The sequence below is a fragment of the Ammospiza nelsoni genome, chromosome Z (assembly GCF_027579445.1).
Source record: "Ammospiza nelsoni isolate bAmmNel1 chromosome Z, bAmmNel1.pri, whole genome shotgun sequence".
Lineage (NCBI taxonomy): Eukaryota > Metazoa > Chordata > Aves > Passeriformes > Passerellidae > Ammospiza > Ammospiza nelsoni.
In genome coordinates, this window is record NC_080669.1 from 17681501 (window position 1) to 17698966 (window position 17466).

Genomic DNA, 17466 nt, shown 5'->3' on the forward strand with positions numbered 1-17466 from the left:
AGCCCTACTCAGAAGCCTGTGTTAAAATGTTTCTTCACTCAGCTCTGCTCTGAGAAGTGAAACACTGTGGCCTTCCCAGGTCTTGTGCTCAGCACGCAATTAGGTTTTTGCATGTGTGTATGTCTTGGAGCAGCATCCCAGTGACAGCTGTATCCTTACAGAGAGGTGAGTTTTCAAGAAACAAAAGGAGACACTATCACAGCCCCATCCAGACTAAACCGACCTGGAGATGAAAGCATGCCTGTCCTAGATATCAATTGTTGTCTCGCAACTGGAAGGCAGGATACTGGCCTATATAGAATCTTGGAAAGGCTAGCTGGATGTTTTTCTTTCCCATACCTGCACATTTTTTACCATCTCCCGTGTAAGGAGGGATGCAAGTGCAAACATAGGATCCATTTGTGTTGAGACAAGATGCGTGCTCATCACAATCTGATCCAACAGCACATTCATCAACATCTGCAAAAAACAAAACAAAACAAACCCACAAAACCCATGTCTCTAGTGTGTTATTTGTAGCAAGCATTTCCTTTAAATTTCTGTCTTACTGTCAAGAGGAATTACTTTAAGTAGTACAATTAAAAATCACTTACTGCAATCACATTTTTCATCCATTGGTAAAAATACTTAATATTTAAACAAATATTTATAACTCACTGTAAAGTTTCATTGTAATTTTAATTATAATTTACTCAGCAATATTGCACAACATGAGAAAATCAGAGATACATGTTACTAACTTTCAGTCACTACTTCCACATAAAGTATCTGGTTTCCAAACTGCAAAAGAACAGATATTGTAACTATTGTACTACTAGTCTGCGTAGACACTCTAAGGAAGGATTTTTGCATTAAACTCTTGCTTGGGAAATCCTCTTGATCTCAACCTTCCTACTTATAAGACAGGAAAGCTTAGTCTTGTTTATTGTATTTTGTCTATTAAAACTTGTCTATTAGACAGGAAAACCCATCTTTGATGAAGGCTCTAATATCTTAGACTACGCCCAAAAAGGGCCTGCAGTTGCCAGAAGTGTTAAAAATAATTCAAAACATATTAGTTATTATAATTAGCTATTTACATGATAGTAGTACCTAGAAATCCGAACTGGTAATTTATGATCCATGTAGTTTGATGCCATGCTGCAAAAAAAAAAAAAAAAAAAGCAAACAAAAAAACCCCAAACAAACAAACAACCCCCCCCCCCCCAAAAAAGCCCCTCACTGCAGAATACTTCATAAAATCTTTTAATCTAGACAAGGATTAAGTAAGAAAACATCCCTGGTACGAAAACAATGAGTCAAAATTGCAAAGAATGAATTTCAAAGTATCTAATTGAAAAGTGCTGGCATCAGGGATTATTCTTCTCTATAAAAATGCTTGTTTCATACTGTTAGAGAGAGGTAGAACAATTCTTAATCTAAATGTCCTGCTACAGGACCCTTGTTGATCAAGGTATGCCATGCAGACACACAGTTTGGGTTCTTTGCCCATTTCCAGTAAAAAAATCACTGGTTAAAAAAGCAAGAAGATTTACTGAATTGGAGGGTTTATTCTTCACTACTGGATGAGTCTGATCAGCATGAAAGGACCACAACACATTGAAAAGAAAAGGAGCTTCTTTCTGATATGCAGCATGACAGCTGCACTGTAATACCAAGACAGTTGCCAACTACACAAATTGGCACAACTACCAGGAGGATGCAAAGTGCTGCCATAGCAGAACTGGAATGACTGCTTCTTCTGTAATGTCTTGTTAGGCAAGAGACTTCCAGTGGGGTGGAACTACACGGTGAATCAGATCCTAACAGAACAAAAGGAATGCTTCAGGGCATAGGTGTGCCAGGATTTGCTAGCACCTCCCTGAAGCATGAGTCAGAAAGGTAAATGGTGGGTCAGGGTGCCAAATCCACTCTTGTTTTCATTTTCCCATAACGTAGCTTTAGGAGAGACAAAGCAAGCTGGAAGGTGGGGTGCAGGCTTTTTCCTTCTGAACGTTGTGACTCCTACAGCATGGAAGTTGAACTATTTGGACAGCCTTGATGTACCTGGGATGATGTTTGTAGATTCTGAAGAAGTGCTGCTGGACAAGATGCTACAAAACTAGAGGGATCCTACTCCAAAGTGAATTTTGGCAGAACTAAAAGACTTTGGTATTTTCTTTTGCTTGTCTTGACTGAAAAAAATATGTGCTATACCTACAAAGAATTAGGAGTCAAACACAAATCTTGCTAGTTTTTTACTGCGCAATTCCCATGGCTATGATCCAGCACAACCAGATGCAGCAATCCAAGTACAGCTAGGTAGTGGATTTCAGCAGGAGAATGCTGGAGACATGGCCCTGCAAGGCCAGTGACATCCAGTCCTCGATACACAGTCCAACGCCAGCCTCTCACACCTTTCAGCTTGTGCCACTGTACCTGGCACATCAGACCCAACTGACCAGCGAGTAAGTTAAGGTGTGGCAACTGTATGAGCTGCGGTCACAAGTGTACTCCCAGGGCTCTCAATGCTGCAGCTGCTTCTTCCTGGCAGGCATATCTGACCCAGCAAAAAATCCCCACAACAGAGAAAAAGTTCAGAGAACACTGGCAGAGGTGATCTTCCCATTAAGTTAGGGACTAAGGAGACAGCAAGGTGGCCTTTTGTTCAGGTAAACATCAACTAACAGTTGAGTGGATCAGCTGACAGTGTAAATGCTTCTCCTTGAGCTCCTTAAAGAGTGTGAATGTTTCTGAGTTAGCCAGACCAACACAGAGGAGTGGAAATGAACATATGGTCAACATGAGGTGTAAATGTCAGACAAGTACCAATGGGCTTGAGCTGGCCTTAACTCACACATTCATTCCCAGCTACTGGGGATGTTCAAGGTATTGAGGGTGAACATATTACAGAGCTTGATAATGCAAGACACACTGGAATTATACCTAAACTGTGTATTACAATTGCTGTATTTTGTTAAGTAACTTGAATTTGTTTCTCTTGTGCTATGCAGTACATTTAGGTATCACTCAGCTTGATTGGAAATCCTGTGCAGTATCTACTGTCCTCAGGTCAGTAAATCTGATATTAAATACTACAATGTCCATGTGTGAAATTTCTAAAAGAACCTGGTCAGAGAGCATGAGACACTGACAGCATGCTGAAGAGCAATAAAATGCACAGGTCAGAAGCACAGAATGCAAGGATTGCAGGACATGGAAGGAGAAAGGTTGGGAGTGCAATGCAGGCCTATATAGTTTTATATATATTTGATAAAAGCAAGATATGGGGCATACAAGAGGATGGACAGAAAAAGGTGATAGAATGTAGTTTTGGTTTCATGTAAGGCTGAGCATGTTATTTCAGAAAAATGAATATTTTGGACTGTGGGATTGTGGTTAGCCTCTACAATTTCAGAATGAATGTTTGCTCAAACCTAAGGGCACAGGAGAACTGTGAGATTGTCAGCGTATGCAGCCAAATGTATGGCACTTCTTACCAAGGCATGATGGTGAAATGCTGTTCCAGCTTCCATTGTCCAGGCAGAGCATCCTGGAGTCACCCAACAAATAGTAGCCACTGTTACAGTGATAGGTAATAGTACTGCCAGCAAAAAAGTCCTCAGCTGAATAATATCCATTTTCTAAAGTTGGAGGCACTCCACAGCTGATTCCTGCAAGATGGGTGAAAAGAGGGCACAGGCATTAGCAGAGCAAACACACATCATCTTCAGAATAATTCCACATGAGAGCCATTACTGCATGTTTTTCTCTGCAGCTGTACAATCCCATTAGCAAGAGGGCCCAGTCCTTTTCTGAAGTAGCTAATCAATTCCAGGTCTAGTGGAGGGTCTTGTTTTCTGGGCATTTTTCAATAAGAGTCTTAGAGGACTTTCCAGCTTCTGCTAAGAAAATTTTGCTAGCACTTGAGGAGACATCTGTGGCTGAGATCTGAGCAGATGCCCTTCAGTCACAGAACACTTCTGATAAGAAATAATCCTTGGTGAGTTATAAAGAAAAAAGAAAAGTGAGTTTGCCTTGTTGTTGTTACTTCCCTTTGCTGAAAATCAAGCTCAGGATTGCTGTGCTTAAACACTGCAAAAGTAGCCAACAGAGAGTGCTAAGAGTTACAGTCCTGGCCTGAGATGAGGGAGTGCATGAATGATGGAGAGACTGGAGCTGACTTCACATACAAACCTGGCCATCCCTTAGATTGACTATAGTAAATAATCCCATCTGATCCCAATTGTGACAGCAGAAATCATCCCTGTACCTGCCTACCAGAGGTTTTTATTTATTCTAGCAGAGTTTCTTCTATGCATCTTTACCTCAATCAAAAAGGCTTAAACTTATTCCAACAGCTACACAGGTCATCTTTGTAGATACACAGGTTACAGCAAGTCCTAGTCCCCTAGCTGCATGCAAGGATCATGCAACAAGAATTTAAAGCCTATAGTTATGGAAGCCAAGTACTTGCTGGGAAGGAATAGAGCTGGAGAGTTTGTAACAAAGACAGGCTCTCAGGCACCTGTGGTTTTGGAAGTATTTAGCACCAAGAAGAGGAAAAGGATTCTGGTGGGTGAAGACAGTGATTACACTGAGCCTGATTCAGTCAGTACTTTTTCAGGCCTACACCGTTAGTATAAACCTGTAGTTCATTATGCAGGAAATAGGTATCTTCAAGTAACTTTCATTCATCATGTCCTTGTAGAACAGGTACCTTAAAGGCCAGTGGGCAAGTCTAGCCTTCATCTACTCAGCCTGTTTGTGGCAGGTCAGCCCTCTTCTGTCTCAGTTCTGTGCTCTGCAGGTAAAATTGCTTGGCCCAATGCAGAGAAAACAGAAACACTAACAGGATTCTGGTGGTTGTCACAGCTTACATGCCAAGAAAGTGCAAAGCTGTTTCTGCCAGTGAGCTTTCCTTCTGCCCAGCAGGACTTGCTTTTGGGTAAATCCTCATGGGCATGCTCTAATTTATACAGAAGATGAGACTTTTGCTACAAATTACTGAATAAAGAGGAAGACATTAAAATTTAGAAAAAATTATTTTAAAGGCATTTTTAACAAATTTGATGATTTCCTCCAAACTACATATAAATTCTAGGATTATGCAATATCATAATTTCTGGAGCTAATTTTCTATTCTGCTGAAATGAAAAATGTAATCAGCTCCAACACAAGCAACTGCAGTCATATGTGCAGTCACAACAGAGGAGGACCAAAGGAAAGGGGAAAGAAGGAGCAGGAATCATATAATCAAAAGAAACTTGGCAGCCTGAATGCATACAGCTCAGTTTCTTTGAAGAAATCCGGTAAATCTTGGAGCACTTCCAAGCCCTAACAGAAATATATGCAGCCTATAAAGAAATTAGGTCATAATTTCCTCAAGTCAAGGCTTCTACTTCAAACCAGACATTCTCAGTGACATCCGAAAATCACAGAGATATTTTAGCATTTCCTGTGCATCTTCCACACTCCTAATGCCACTGGGGAGGAAAGCACCAGATTGCTGATCCAAATGGACTAATTTCTCTAACAGCCATGGATGTTAGAAACTGGCTGAAAAACATGTAAGAACATGGTCATGATACAGTTTCTGCTCAGCAAAACATGAGCTTAGTTTTAAGCATACATGTTTATGCTGTAACATGAATGGATTCAAGAGCATGATAGCTGCAAAAAACCCCCAGGCCATGAATAGTGATAGGATCCAAATAAACACCAGGGTTTCCTAATCCTGCCAGCTCACTAAGACAACTCACTTTCACATCGGGGAAAAGGCCGTGTCCACTGTCCCAGGTTAAGGCAGTGTTGAACAGAGTTTCCCACTATCTGGAATCCTGGGTCACAGGAAAGGCTCACTTTTGACCCTGGCTTTAAATCAGCAGAAGAGGCCCGCAGATGAGGTATGGATCCTTGCAAAGATGGACAATCTGTGAACAGAATATATGCATTCAGTAAGAGGTACAGCTACATGCTGAAATGAACAAACTGGTTATGTGATTGATACCATATAAGTTTACCCAGGAAAAAGCTTTCAGAAATGTTATGCACGCTACATCCCATGGGTCCAAAGGGTATTGAGAATCATCAACATATAAAATCAGAAAAGGAATCTACAGAAAAAGAAGCAAGGAGGCAGCAAGTATTTTAATACCATACAATAATTATTAGAATAAAAGGCAGGAATTTTTTTTCCTGGTCCACTACTATCTTCCCTCTTTTCCCATCTCAATTCAGGAAGCAATAAATTTTTGTCATAGATTTCAATGAACTTTTGTTACAAAACCCTGGAATTTGAAGAATGAAGGACTGCATGTTCTAAGTGTCAAACAATCAAAATAATTTATTCAAGGTCAGTAGAGCAAAGGCTGCAAGTTTGCTAGTTGACCCCATAAAAGAGCCTTATAGTGTTGCTCAGAAAAAAATGGGTTCTAGGAAGTAAAGTTCTAACCAGCACAAAATATACTCTTGTAATCTATCTTCACTCTTCCAACAACTCCTGGCAGGAAATCTGGCCAGGCTAGTACATTTCCTTTTTGCAGTTCTTCTGGACAGGATGTAGCCAGAGATTCTACCTATGGATTAAAAAAAGTTGGTTAGATATGTTTGAGGACAGTGTAGGAAAAGAATATTAAAAAAAATATTCCCTTCATGAGTGTATGCAGCACTAGAACAGATCCTTGAGGGAGTAATGCTCATCTTTTCTAGCACAAGAGGTTCCTGGCTGAAGTACTTATTATTCTGTTCTTATAAGCCACCTAGATATGGCTGAGTCACTACCTGAAGGACTACTTGACATACAAACAAGGTATTGAACACAGCTCTTGAGACACAATTGCATTTGTTACTGTAAAAGAAGAACACATCCACATCACACCAAAAGACAGTAATGAGGCTGCAACCTGAAGAGAACACTTATCTATTTGCAGAAAATGTCAAATAGGAGCCAAAAAGAACTTAGTGTTCAAGATCTGTATCCTGAAAACTGCTAGCCCTGCACCATATATAAAGGACAGAAACACAAAAAGAAGAAGCTTAATAAAGCAATTAGTTGTTTCCAGAACACAAGTTTTGTGAACTGAATTAACTAGACTCTGTACGACACTGTAGGCAAGGCCCAACCAAAGTGGGATGGGGACATAAGTAATGGAGTATAGAAACAGGAACTATATAGGCCAGCTAAGTACAGGAGAAACAAAGGAACACACTATTAGACCAACAGCAGATTAGTATCTTGAAAGAAGATCTGGTCATATGTCTCTGATAGAAAAGTTTTCTCAGATGGGTGATTGCCTTCTGTCAAGTTTCCAGCAGATAAATTCAACCAAGAATAATATTCTACAGTGTCTGTCCTGGTGAGACAGAAAGGTACATCATGAACTTTGGAGTGATCTGTTCTCATATTGTCCCTACTCTGAACCCATAGAGGCCGATTGGACTTTTAGCAGTCAGTTAGACTTTTATACTGTCAGTATAGCTGGAGAAGGAGCCAACGTTCTCTGTTTATTCTGAGGCCATTTCAAAGTTCTCATTTCAGCAATCTGTGCCAATTGAAGATGCTTAGGCCAAAGGCTGCAAATAAATTGTAAGGAATCTGCATGAAAATATTTCCAATGTAGGAAAAACAAGTTTGGGAATCAGCCCTTTCAAGGCATGTGATGGATAGTAGAGGGCCAGAAAGGACCTCACTGTTTCCTATACACAACTCATATTTCTGTTGCTGTCTATTCAGCAACAAAGCTACCAGAGTGACAGTTTACCTATACAAAATTAATGTGCAAGTGAATAAACAACTAAAGCATGCGAGTAAAATCTTAAAGCCTAGATTCCACCATCCTTTATTCACTAAGCAACCTATTCTGTCACCCTGCTTTCCTTTATGGCTGAGAATAGAAAGTTAAGACTTAATGAATAGTTCCAGCTGGCCAGAACATACCTAATGATTACAGATTACAATAGCACTTTAATATTCCAAGGTCTGAAATGAATGAGGTAAAAATTGAATAGGAAGCTTGACTCAGCTTCCTGTCTGGTGTTACATCTGTCTTTTCAGATGAGCAACATGGATACTATAAATGAACAGCAGGATTTTCTTCCTTGTCCTAACTGTTGCGTCTCAAGCAAGTGGGAATTCAATCAAACCTGTCATTAAACAGGGGCAACTACTGAGAAAGTTTCAGAAAGTTGTACTTAAAACTCTTTACCCTGTAAAATCACATGTACACTTATCATCTTCAAAACTGCTAGTGAACAAAAACTTGAAGATCTGATTGGCAATGCAACAGTTGGTGACCCTAAAAGTCAAGAACTGCAGCAGGCAGTTGGGTAGCTTTAAACCTGTCAGAGAGGCAAAGTAGTAAAAATACAGAGAAATAAATGGAGGAGACATATGGGTGCTGGAAGCAAAGATTCTGCTTTACTTTTTTTCCTATTCATGCTATTATTTCTTATTTGGGTTAGGGACAACAAACAGCTATAAACCATCAATTAGTGATGCAAATTTAAGAAAAATCAGGAAAAGAGCAAAACTTTGTAATCCAAAGATTCTTCCTCAAAGAAATTTCTCTAACTTTAAACATTTGTCTTTGTTGTTCAAGTGTTATCAACAGTTTAGCACTTCTGACCTTCAGGATTGAAATAGTAATGAGCAGGAAGCAGTGATGGAGTGTCGGGTTCAGGTATATATGGGAGAATATATGTCCAATTGTGTCAGGAACCCACGTTTTAAAACAGGAACCCACTTGCCGCGGCAGAATGTCCAAATATGGACAACACTGGACAAACCAGACCACTGAAAAGCTTTTTTTATTTTTTGCACATCAGTCTCAAGACATTGTTAGACAATGGAGACAAGATGTTAACAGCTCGCTGATCCACAGGGAATGCCCGAGAAGGTGGGGTAATACAGAATGACATAAAACCATCTCAGTCTAGATTTCAGCCAATCATACATAGAACAACACATATTGACAAGCATTCTATCTAATCTTATAAAACACACGTAATGGTAGTTAAAACAAAGACTGGTTCATAAGAGACAAAGAACAGAGCTCTATTCATGCTAACCTTCTAAAGATATACATTAAATAATCTTGTCGCCATCTTTAAGCCAATTCTACAAAGACCTATTGTTGTCACGTATGCTCTACTGCTTGAGAAACTTTTCTGCTGTATCTACAATGCTAACAAAACTTCAGTCTGAAATCTATACTTTTTTAACCATTTCCTAAAAACCCTCTAACTTTTTAAATTCCAACAATGGAGCACTGTCCTCAGGTTTGCAGATAATATCAGGCTGGTGATAATATCGCCAATCAGTGTGCTCAAGGACAGAGTTGCATGCAAAGGCACTTTGACAGGCTGGAGTAAAGATAGACTTCAAAAACTCAACAAGGAAAAATGGGAAGGAAAAAAATTCTGAACAATATAGGTGAGGAAAGCCAAGACCAGGAAAAGAACTCTGTGGAAAAGAACTTAGGGACTCTGGCAGGCAGTGAGCTGAGTATTAGCCAGCTATGCACTGGGCAAATATTGAGGACCAACAGCATCCTTGGCTGTGTGAATAGGGTTACCATCAGAAAACCAAGGAAGTGATTATTCTTTCTCAGCCCTTATTAGATCACATATGAAGTTACTACATTCCATTTTGGGTTATTCACAGCAAGAAAGATGCTGACAAGCTGGAGCAAGCTCAGAGATGGGATGGAACTCTTGCCTTGGGAGAAGAGCTTGGCTCAGCCTAGAGCAGAAGCAGCTATGGGGACATCTCTCAGCAGTCCTGTGTGTATTGGGAGATGATCAGGTACAGACAGGCTTGTACAGCAGTGCATGGTGGAAGACACAAGCAGTAGTCATAAATGGAAGTGGGAGGTCCCAACTAGGCGTAGAGAAACAAATTCCACTTGAGGATAACTGAGCACTGAAGCTTGGCTCTCAGAAAAGTTGAGGGATTACTGTCCTTGCAGACATCTTTCAGTCTATATTAATTTTTAACTCAGTGGAAATTTGGTGCTGCCAAGCTTTTATTTTAGGTACCTGATTAAGTGTAATTCCATATTAAGTTTTGCTGCCCTTTCAGACTTTTTCTGAAACTATAAAGCTCAGATTTTTCAGTGTCTAATGAATTGACTGAAATTGTGATGTCTTCCCTCTGAAGTTTTAACAGCAGAATGAGGAAACTGTATGTAGTCTGTAAAACAAGCACTTTACTTATTTCACTGGATTTCTCTCTCTTCTAGCATTCTCTCTCTTCTAGCAATTAATTTTTATGCATTATTTCCTTCCTGTTTTGAAGCCACGTACTACAGAAAGGTTCAATCAAAATAGAAGGTGACTCAGTGTTGATTTTACCAGGCTTAGTTCTGCTTAAAGCTACTTTACTAACTACATTAAGCTTATTACCCTAAGCCAGAACTCCATCTGGTCCCACTGACTTCTGTGGGAGTAGGGGTCTCCCCAGTATGCTGACCTAGAGTGCCTTCTCTATGTTCAGAGCTCTCTGCTCAAACACCGCACTCAGGACTTACCTGCTGTGGAGAAAGTACATAGTCCCAAATGTTGAGCTGGCTGATGGAGCCCACAAAAGATTCAGCTGGGTTGAATCCTTCTCCTTTTTGATCTTGCTCTTGACCCAGCACAAGTGCACCGCCACCTAAACTCAGAATTTGAAGAGGGGTAGGAAACAAAGCCTTACAGCAGGGATCCCATAAGAAGATTAAAAACTAAACAAAACAAAAATTTTTGCTGCCCTATGTTACTTGGATTTTGCAGTGAAGACCAGCCACCTTCAAACTCTCTCAGCAAAAGCTCTTGGAATACTTATGTTAGACTGAGAAACGTCAACATAGCAATTTGGAAGTGACTGTCAAACTCATATGGGAGCAGAAATCACCTATGGCTGCTTCAGGAATGATATTCGCTCAATGAGATCACTTATAGTTCAGTATTTGAAGCATAACACACAGCAACATAAAATGCAGTTTTGAGCAGGTGGAGCCCATTTTACAATACCAACTTACAGTTCCTGCTTCAAACAAAAGCTTACAAACTCATACAGGTCAAATGTGATTCTATACCCCCCTTGTGTGCCATGTCTCAGAGCATTAACTACCTTCAGTGTGGGAGTATGATTCCATACTTAATTAATGCTTAGTTAATGCTCTGAGACATGGGTCACAAATTAAATTTATTCACCTTGTCCATTAACCTGTGAACATGCATCTTCTACATCATAGGGTATGTGGACAAGTTCAAAAAGTAATGGACACAGCACACTTAGGTCTTATCTCTGGAGAGAACTCCAATTTAAATGGGAAAGACAGGGGCAAATGTAAGGGTCATGGACTAAAATGCTTTAATACTGTATTTTTTATTTTAATGAAATAGTATTTTGAAATTCTATGTAAATTTGGATGGTGGCAGTACGCAAACAGTACCAAAACAAAAACTCTTTGCAGCCAAATGATACCAAGCTTTTCATTGCTCTTTAATTGCTGAAGATACTATTTTTTGTGCCCTTGGATATTATGCTATAGATAACTGATGACAAGAAATGATGAAATAGCAAACCTCACCTTGTTAGAAAAAAATACAAACATAACTTCAAATACATGCCTGAACAGTCAATAAACCCTGAACATATATATGTAAGGGAAATACCAGATAAACTGTCTTTTGTTGAGTGAGACACTTGCTCTCACAAAGCCATTCCAGAACCAGCCCTGCACATGTTCCTTTGTGGACTAAACTGTGATGTCCATAAAACAAGCTACCTACCACTATACCTCAGAAATGTGCATTTTGTCTTCAGTGATGCTGAGTTGGGGGAACTGTCCTCACAAAATAAGAACAGCAAACATAAGCTTTTCAGAAATGCTGAACATGTGCATATATCCTAAAAACACCAAAACATTTTCTTGCATATTCTGCAATAAAAACAGAATGAAGGCAACCAAATGTGGTATAATACAAATAAAGCATACCAGGGATTTTTGATCCGACAGAGAGCCCGCTGCCTCCATCGGACAGGTTTCCATCAATGTACACCTTCCACGCTCCATCCCTGCATGTCCACGTCACCGCAATGTGGTGCCAGTTACCATCATTCACTGAAGGACAGTCTGTTATCTTCTCTTTCCCATTCACATAAAGAACCCAGCTGCAGGGAAGACACAGGCATACTCAGCTGCATGCAGCTACCTTAAAAGCACGGTCTGTCCCCCATGACTCAAAGAAATGTTATTTGACTAACAAGATAACAGGCATGTAATAACTATCGTGTGAGAAATCTCTCCTGAAAGATCATCACAGAGGACTTGGAAGTTGGCTATCATATGCAAAGCATGGTGAAATGAGTGACATGCTTTTGTGACAAAATATGAAGGCTCAAGTCATGGCTGCATAGTGGATTCTTAAATTTTTCTGTTGAGTCACACTAGAAGTCATACTACAAGTCACATTGCTTTTGCAAAAGTGCAAGTCATACTCTGCATTTAGAATCATGCCAGAAGTACTTTGACTGCTGAGCTCCATTTGTTCCACTAATTGTCTCAATGAGCCATTAAGAAAAGATGTGAATATAGTACAGGAAAAAAAAATCATGTTGTCTGAATTCATAGCTCTCTTGTCATTACTCTTCTATAGAGCAAAAAGTGATAGGAACAAAGCAAGAAGAAAAACAAAACAAAGAAACAACTCTGTCAAGGGAGTTGGATGCAGATTTTTCTATTCCAAAGTAGGCAAAGCTTACATTCAAACTTCTGTTCTACACGTCCTTGATCAATCCAAGACATCTGTAAGCTATAGAAAAGCAAACCTGTGATTTACCCATTGTAATCAGTCAGAAGAAATGCATTATCACTTCCATTTTCTACTGCATAAGAAATGGGAGTCCCATAGTTTGTGGTGTCAGTGGATTTCATCCAGAATGTACAGGTGATGTCACCAAGAGATGGTAAAATGCCATCCAGCATGACATATCCATAGATACCAGAGACTTCGAAATCAAGATTGAAACCAGAGGACTGTTCTGCAATGAAGACAAAGAGTATTCAGAACAATAGTCACACAAACATGGAAAGAGAATCCAATGAAATCTAAGCAAATGCAATAAAGTGGACTGCAGTCCTGCACAAAAATATTCAATAACTTGAATAGAGATAGAAAGGAACTTTTAGTAGTCTAACATCAGCCAGCATACAGAGCTTTCCAAGGCTAAGATACAGTGCTTGAAGACAAAAATCCAGAAGAGACGCTGTTTATCTAGCAATAACATGAACTGAATCACTGAAATGACATATCCATTTACCATCCAACAACATAAAGACGTATAATCACCTGGTTCCATTTAATCAAGCTTTGAAGAAAAAACCCAAAATAACTAAAGATTTTTCTGTTCTGGACTTACTGAAATACACTGCCTGGTATGGGACAGCACTTCTGTGCTACTATTCAATGCACAGTGGCATGCTTTGCAAGGATGCTACATGTAATGTTATATAGTGGAGCTCTCCTGAAAGGTAGGCGTTAAACTCTGACATAGGATGGCAGGTGTAAATGTCTTCTACTGTCTTTGGGAAATCAGCATGGCTTCTGTTTAGAGATTCACTGGCTACTTTATAATTTTTGGGGAGAGGGATTTGAGCCTTGTGGTCTCCAGTATCCCCCAGGAAGTTGTGCTATGGGTGTGACCCGTGCCACCTGTCCACAGCAAACTTGATACTCTTTTGTCTGTAGGGAACTTTATGCCTTTAGGACTTCTGAAGCTAAGACTACCCCTTACTAATCTCCAGCCCTGTGATACAAAGCCCTACACAAAATACAAGAAACAGAAAGATCTACCCAGATACACAGAGCAAATACAAATTAAACTCAATAGACCTACGGGGTATTAAAAAGCTAGAACCATGCCTTAGAAAAGAGAAATGACTCAGACACACGCTGTTACTTGTCTGCAATTACACTTATTAATGCTGCAGTCACACACACATCCTCTCACAGTCCCACCATCCTAGCTACTTTCTGGGGAAGCTGTATGAAATCAGCCCAGCCAATGAAAATCTTGCACAGAGACTTAGTCAAGCCACCTTTTTCTGAGACTTAGTCCTGTGTACCTGTTTCACACCTGCTGCCTGTAAAGCCAGGGGGACATTTACAAACGTACGAGTTCAAGGCATCCACACAGGTGGCTTGGTTTAAGCAGGGACTGGAGGCACAGTCATTGATGTTCACTTCACAGTTCTGTCCTGTGTACCCTGTCACACACAAACACCTATGGAGGAAGAGAAGCACACTTCAAAGGTGACAGCCATCATAACAAAGAGTTCTGGCTATGAGGCCAGATCTGCCAATGAGAACAGTATATAACAATACTAAAAAAAAAATTCAACAGATTACATACTACAGAATTAATGGAATTTTATTTTGGTCATTCCTCTTTAAGCATGCATAATAAGCATGCTTAAGAGGTCATTCCTCTTAAGCATGCACTCTATTAACTGCATAATAACATGTCTAGACAGGGACAATACAATATTTAAAGAGCCTACATTTTTTATATGAAATTGTGAGACATAACCATTACACTTCCATGAGTAAAACATACCTCTTACATACACAGAATTAATGATGAGAGGTATTCAACTTTTCAGATAGTCACCTATGTATATAGGGAAAACCAAGCCAGTATAAAGACACCAAAACTGATACTTGGAAAACCAAGGTGCTTGAAAGGCACTAAAACTTCTGGGGCTTTTGGGAGGGAAAAGACTAAACTAAACACAGATGTTAATAGCTGGCCCATCTACCTATACAGTGATCTAGGATATGACACTTCTGATGGCATTTGTAGCTTCTGATCTGAGTTCAGATACCCTAAATCATAAAATTAAATAGCTGGAAGTTTCCACTGGGGTTTGTATTTTAACCTCTATAGGCTCAGTATGTACAGCTATCCCTGTCTTTTCAAGCTACAGAAATGTAGTATTACCAGGTGCATAATTGGTCATCATGTATTATTCCAATGGAAAGCAAGATACGCCTCTGAAGTTTGGGAAAATGGACGTCTTTTGGAAGATCAGGACTAAAACCATGCAGTCCTACCATGCTTACATTTCAAACTCTGCATATTTTCTTTGCTGTTTTCCTTGGAATTTTTAAGAGTCAAGACACTAGGATATATTTTCTTGTCTTTTAAGATCTTCTTCTTCATAAAGGGACCACTTATTTTGGATCGGGCTGCCAAAATATGCTTGTTGAAATCTGAGAAGGCTGAGGAACCTCAACATGTCTGACTTTCCACATTATATTACATCAATCATCTGTTTTTCACCTGAAGCTGTTGATACCATCTCTGCATGTAGCTCCATTCCTACAGGGTCTGCTGAGACACTCATCAATGTTTCTTTCACACAAGACACCAGTAAAACCTGGCAGACATTTGCAGGAGAAACTTCCAACTCGATCTTCACAAACAGCCCTATTCAGGCATGGGTTGGAGAGGCATTCGTTCATCTCCCTTTCACAGTGATCACCTGAGGGGGAAAAGAAACCAACAAAGTAACAGCTCTGGATTGAATTAACCTAAGAAAAAAGATTATTAACCCATCTCCTTTTTTTAAAGGATGTAGTGATCTTCTGAGAAAAAGCAAACATCAGAGTCACCAGGCAGGTTTGGAATTGACTCCATTAACAGAGGTTAAGTAAACACAGAAGAATTATGGGAACCATCTTAACAGTTACAGAAATAACATGTAGCAAACTGTCAAATTTAAATGTGACTAATTTGGGGTGAACCAGGAAATCACCTGAGAAACTATTCTGAGCAACTAATGAAAACCTACTATAAAAGACATTTGGCTGAAACCCTAACTCAAAGTAGAGATGTGAAAGCCCGAAACATGTGATTCTGTGATTTATGATGTGAAAGAGGCCCTATGTCACAAGCACTGAAACTGCATGTGATTTTATAGTGAAGATTTTTGGCAACATGATAATGAACAGATATGTGTATTTGTTATAGAAATCTGTAAAAGCAGACTATGGGATTGGGGAGTAGTTTTAATATAGACCATTTTATTTACTGTTAAAATATTTTTATTTTTAAATGAAATTAAAAACAACATTTTGAACCCATTAAAATGCTGCTATTAGCTCCTTAACATCACACAGCAAGTTTATGGCAAAATTAGTAATTGAAGATCTAGCACTTAGAAAATCCTTCTGAAGTCACATTTACACTATGGAGAGTCTGAGAGACTAGATGGACCTAAGGAACATCCATAACTAACATTCATATCAACATATAAGATATATATTGCTATATAGTAGTGGGATGGAAATACTTTGGGTAGGGTAGGAAGACACAGTTTTTGGTCAGAAAGAGTAAAACTGACTTAAAGAGAACAATGTGTACCTGTGAACCCTTCTGCACACGTGCAATGGTAGCCATTCTTGCCATCAACACAGTGGGCTCCATTCAAACATGGACTGGAGCTACATTCATTTATGTCTTCCTCGCACAGGAGACCTTTGAACACGCAGGATTACAAGGCATGATCAAGACAGTCACAGACTGCATGCTGCAGTGACTGGATGTAGACAGCAGAACAAAACTGCACCACGAGCATGACAAAGGTTACTGAGAGCAGGTGACAAAATCACGTGATTGACGGCACTACTGAAACACTCCAAAGATAATCTGTGTTATTTAGATGCTGGGATCAATATGCAAAGTCACTGTGTATCTTTATAATGTTTAAAAACCTATCCAGCTAACGCTGATGTTGACAAATGTATAGTCATAAATATGAACGGTGGGGGGGACCATTTCTAATGAAAAACACAGCACCTTGTTTTTAATCACACAAAATCAACCCCTCAGTAGTTTATTTCCATATTTAGAAATCAGGCGCTGTTTTGGCTAGCTATTCGAGTGTGTTAGTTTCCCTGCAAATTTCAATACCTTCAATGTGCATGAGAAAAAATATAATCACAAGTCCACTCACTTATTCCTAAGGCTGCAGTAAAGCAACCACATAAATGCTGTGTCTAGTTTCACAAGCACTTCCTCTGTTAGTATTCACTAATTCCCTAACCCTTATCCTTCTTTTCAGACCAGAAATGTCACAAAGGAGAAGGGTACATGCACACACACAGACACACACACTCCCACACCCTGTCCTTGGATGCTTGCCCTTTTATTTCAAAACCCATTCACATATAGTAGAACCTTACTCTAAGCTGTAGATCATGTTGTTTTCCTGTTATAATTGGATGTGGAATGACACAGCATTTGTGCTTTGTGTTACTTACTTGGCACAGAAACCAAGCCTGTCTGAAGAAAAGCTATGAAGTGAAACAAATTACCTGAATAGCCTGGTTGACAGTGGCAAACAAAGGTCCCAATGCCGTCTTTGCATATTCCATTGTTTTGACAAGGAGATGATTTACACTCATCAACTTGTGTTTCACATTTCAAGCCTAGAA

The 17466-nt window shown here is 39.5% G+C and overlaps 1 protein-coding gene across 3 annotated transcripts in view; it reads right to left on the reverse strand.

The window, feature by feature from the left end:
• Window positions 1-17466, reverse strand: part of SVEP1 (sushi, von Willebrand factor type A, EGF and pentraxin domain containing 1) — a 118416-nt gene that overhangs the window by 35674 nt on the left and 65276 nt on the right. For 2 of the 3 annotated variants that reach the window (XM_059492971.1, XM_059492969.1), the window contains exons 22-33: window positions 17347-17460; window positions 16394-16507; window positions 15311-15512; window positions 14094-14251; window positions 12808-13009; window positions 11964-12139; window positions 10509-10633; window positions 6434-6557; window positions 5742-5912; window positions 3480-3653; window positions 1093-1140; window positions 340-459 (exon numbers count right to left, since the gene is read on the reverse strand). In XM_059492971.1, coding sequence (XP_059348954.1) covers window positions 340-459; window positions 1093-1140; window positions 3480-3653; window positions 5742-5912; window positions 6434-6557; window positions 10509-10633; window positions 11964-12139; window positions 12808-13009; window positions 14094-14251; window positions 15311-15512; window positions 16394-16507; window positions 17347-17460 — 1728 coding nt within the window. The remainder of the gene's footprint in view (window positions 1-339; window positions 460-1092; window positions 1141-3479; window positions 3654-5741; window positions 5913-6433; window positions 6558-10508; window positions 10634-11963; window positions 12140-12807; window positions 13010-14093; window positions 14252-15310; window positions 15513-16393; window positions 16508-17346; window positions 17461-17466) is intronic. The other variant, XM_059492970.1, reaches the window with a different exon arrangement.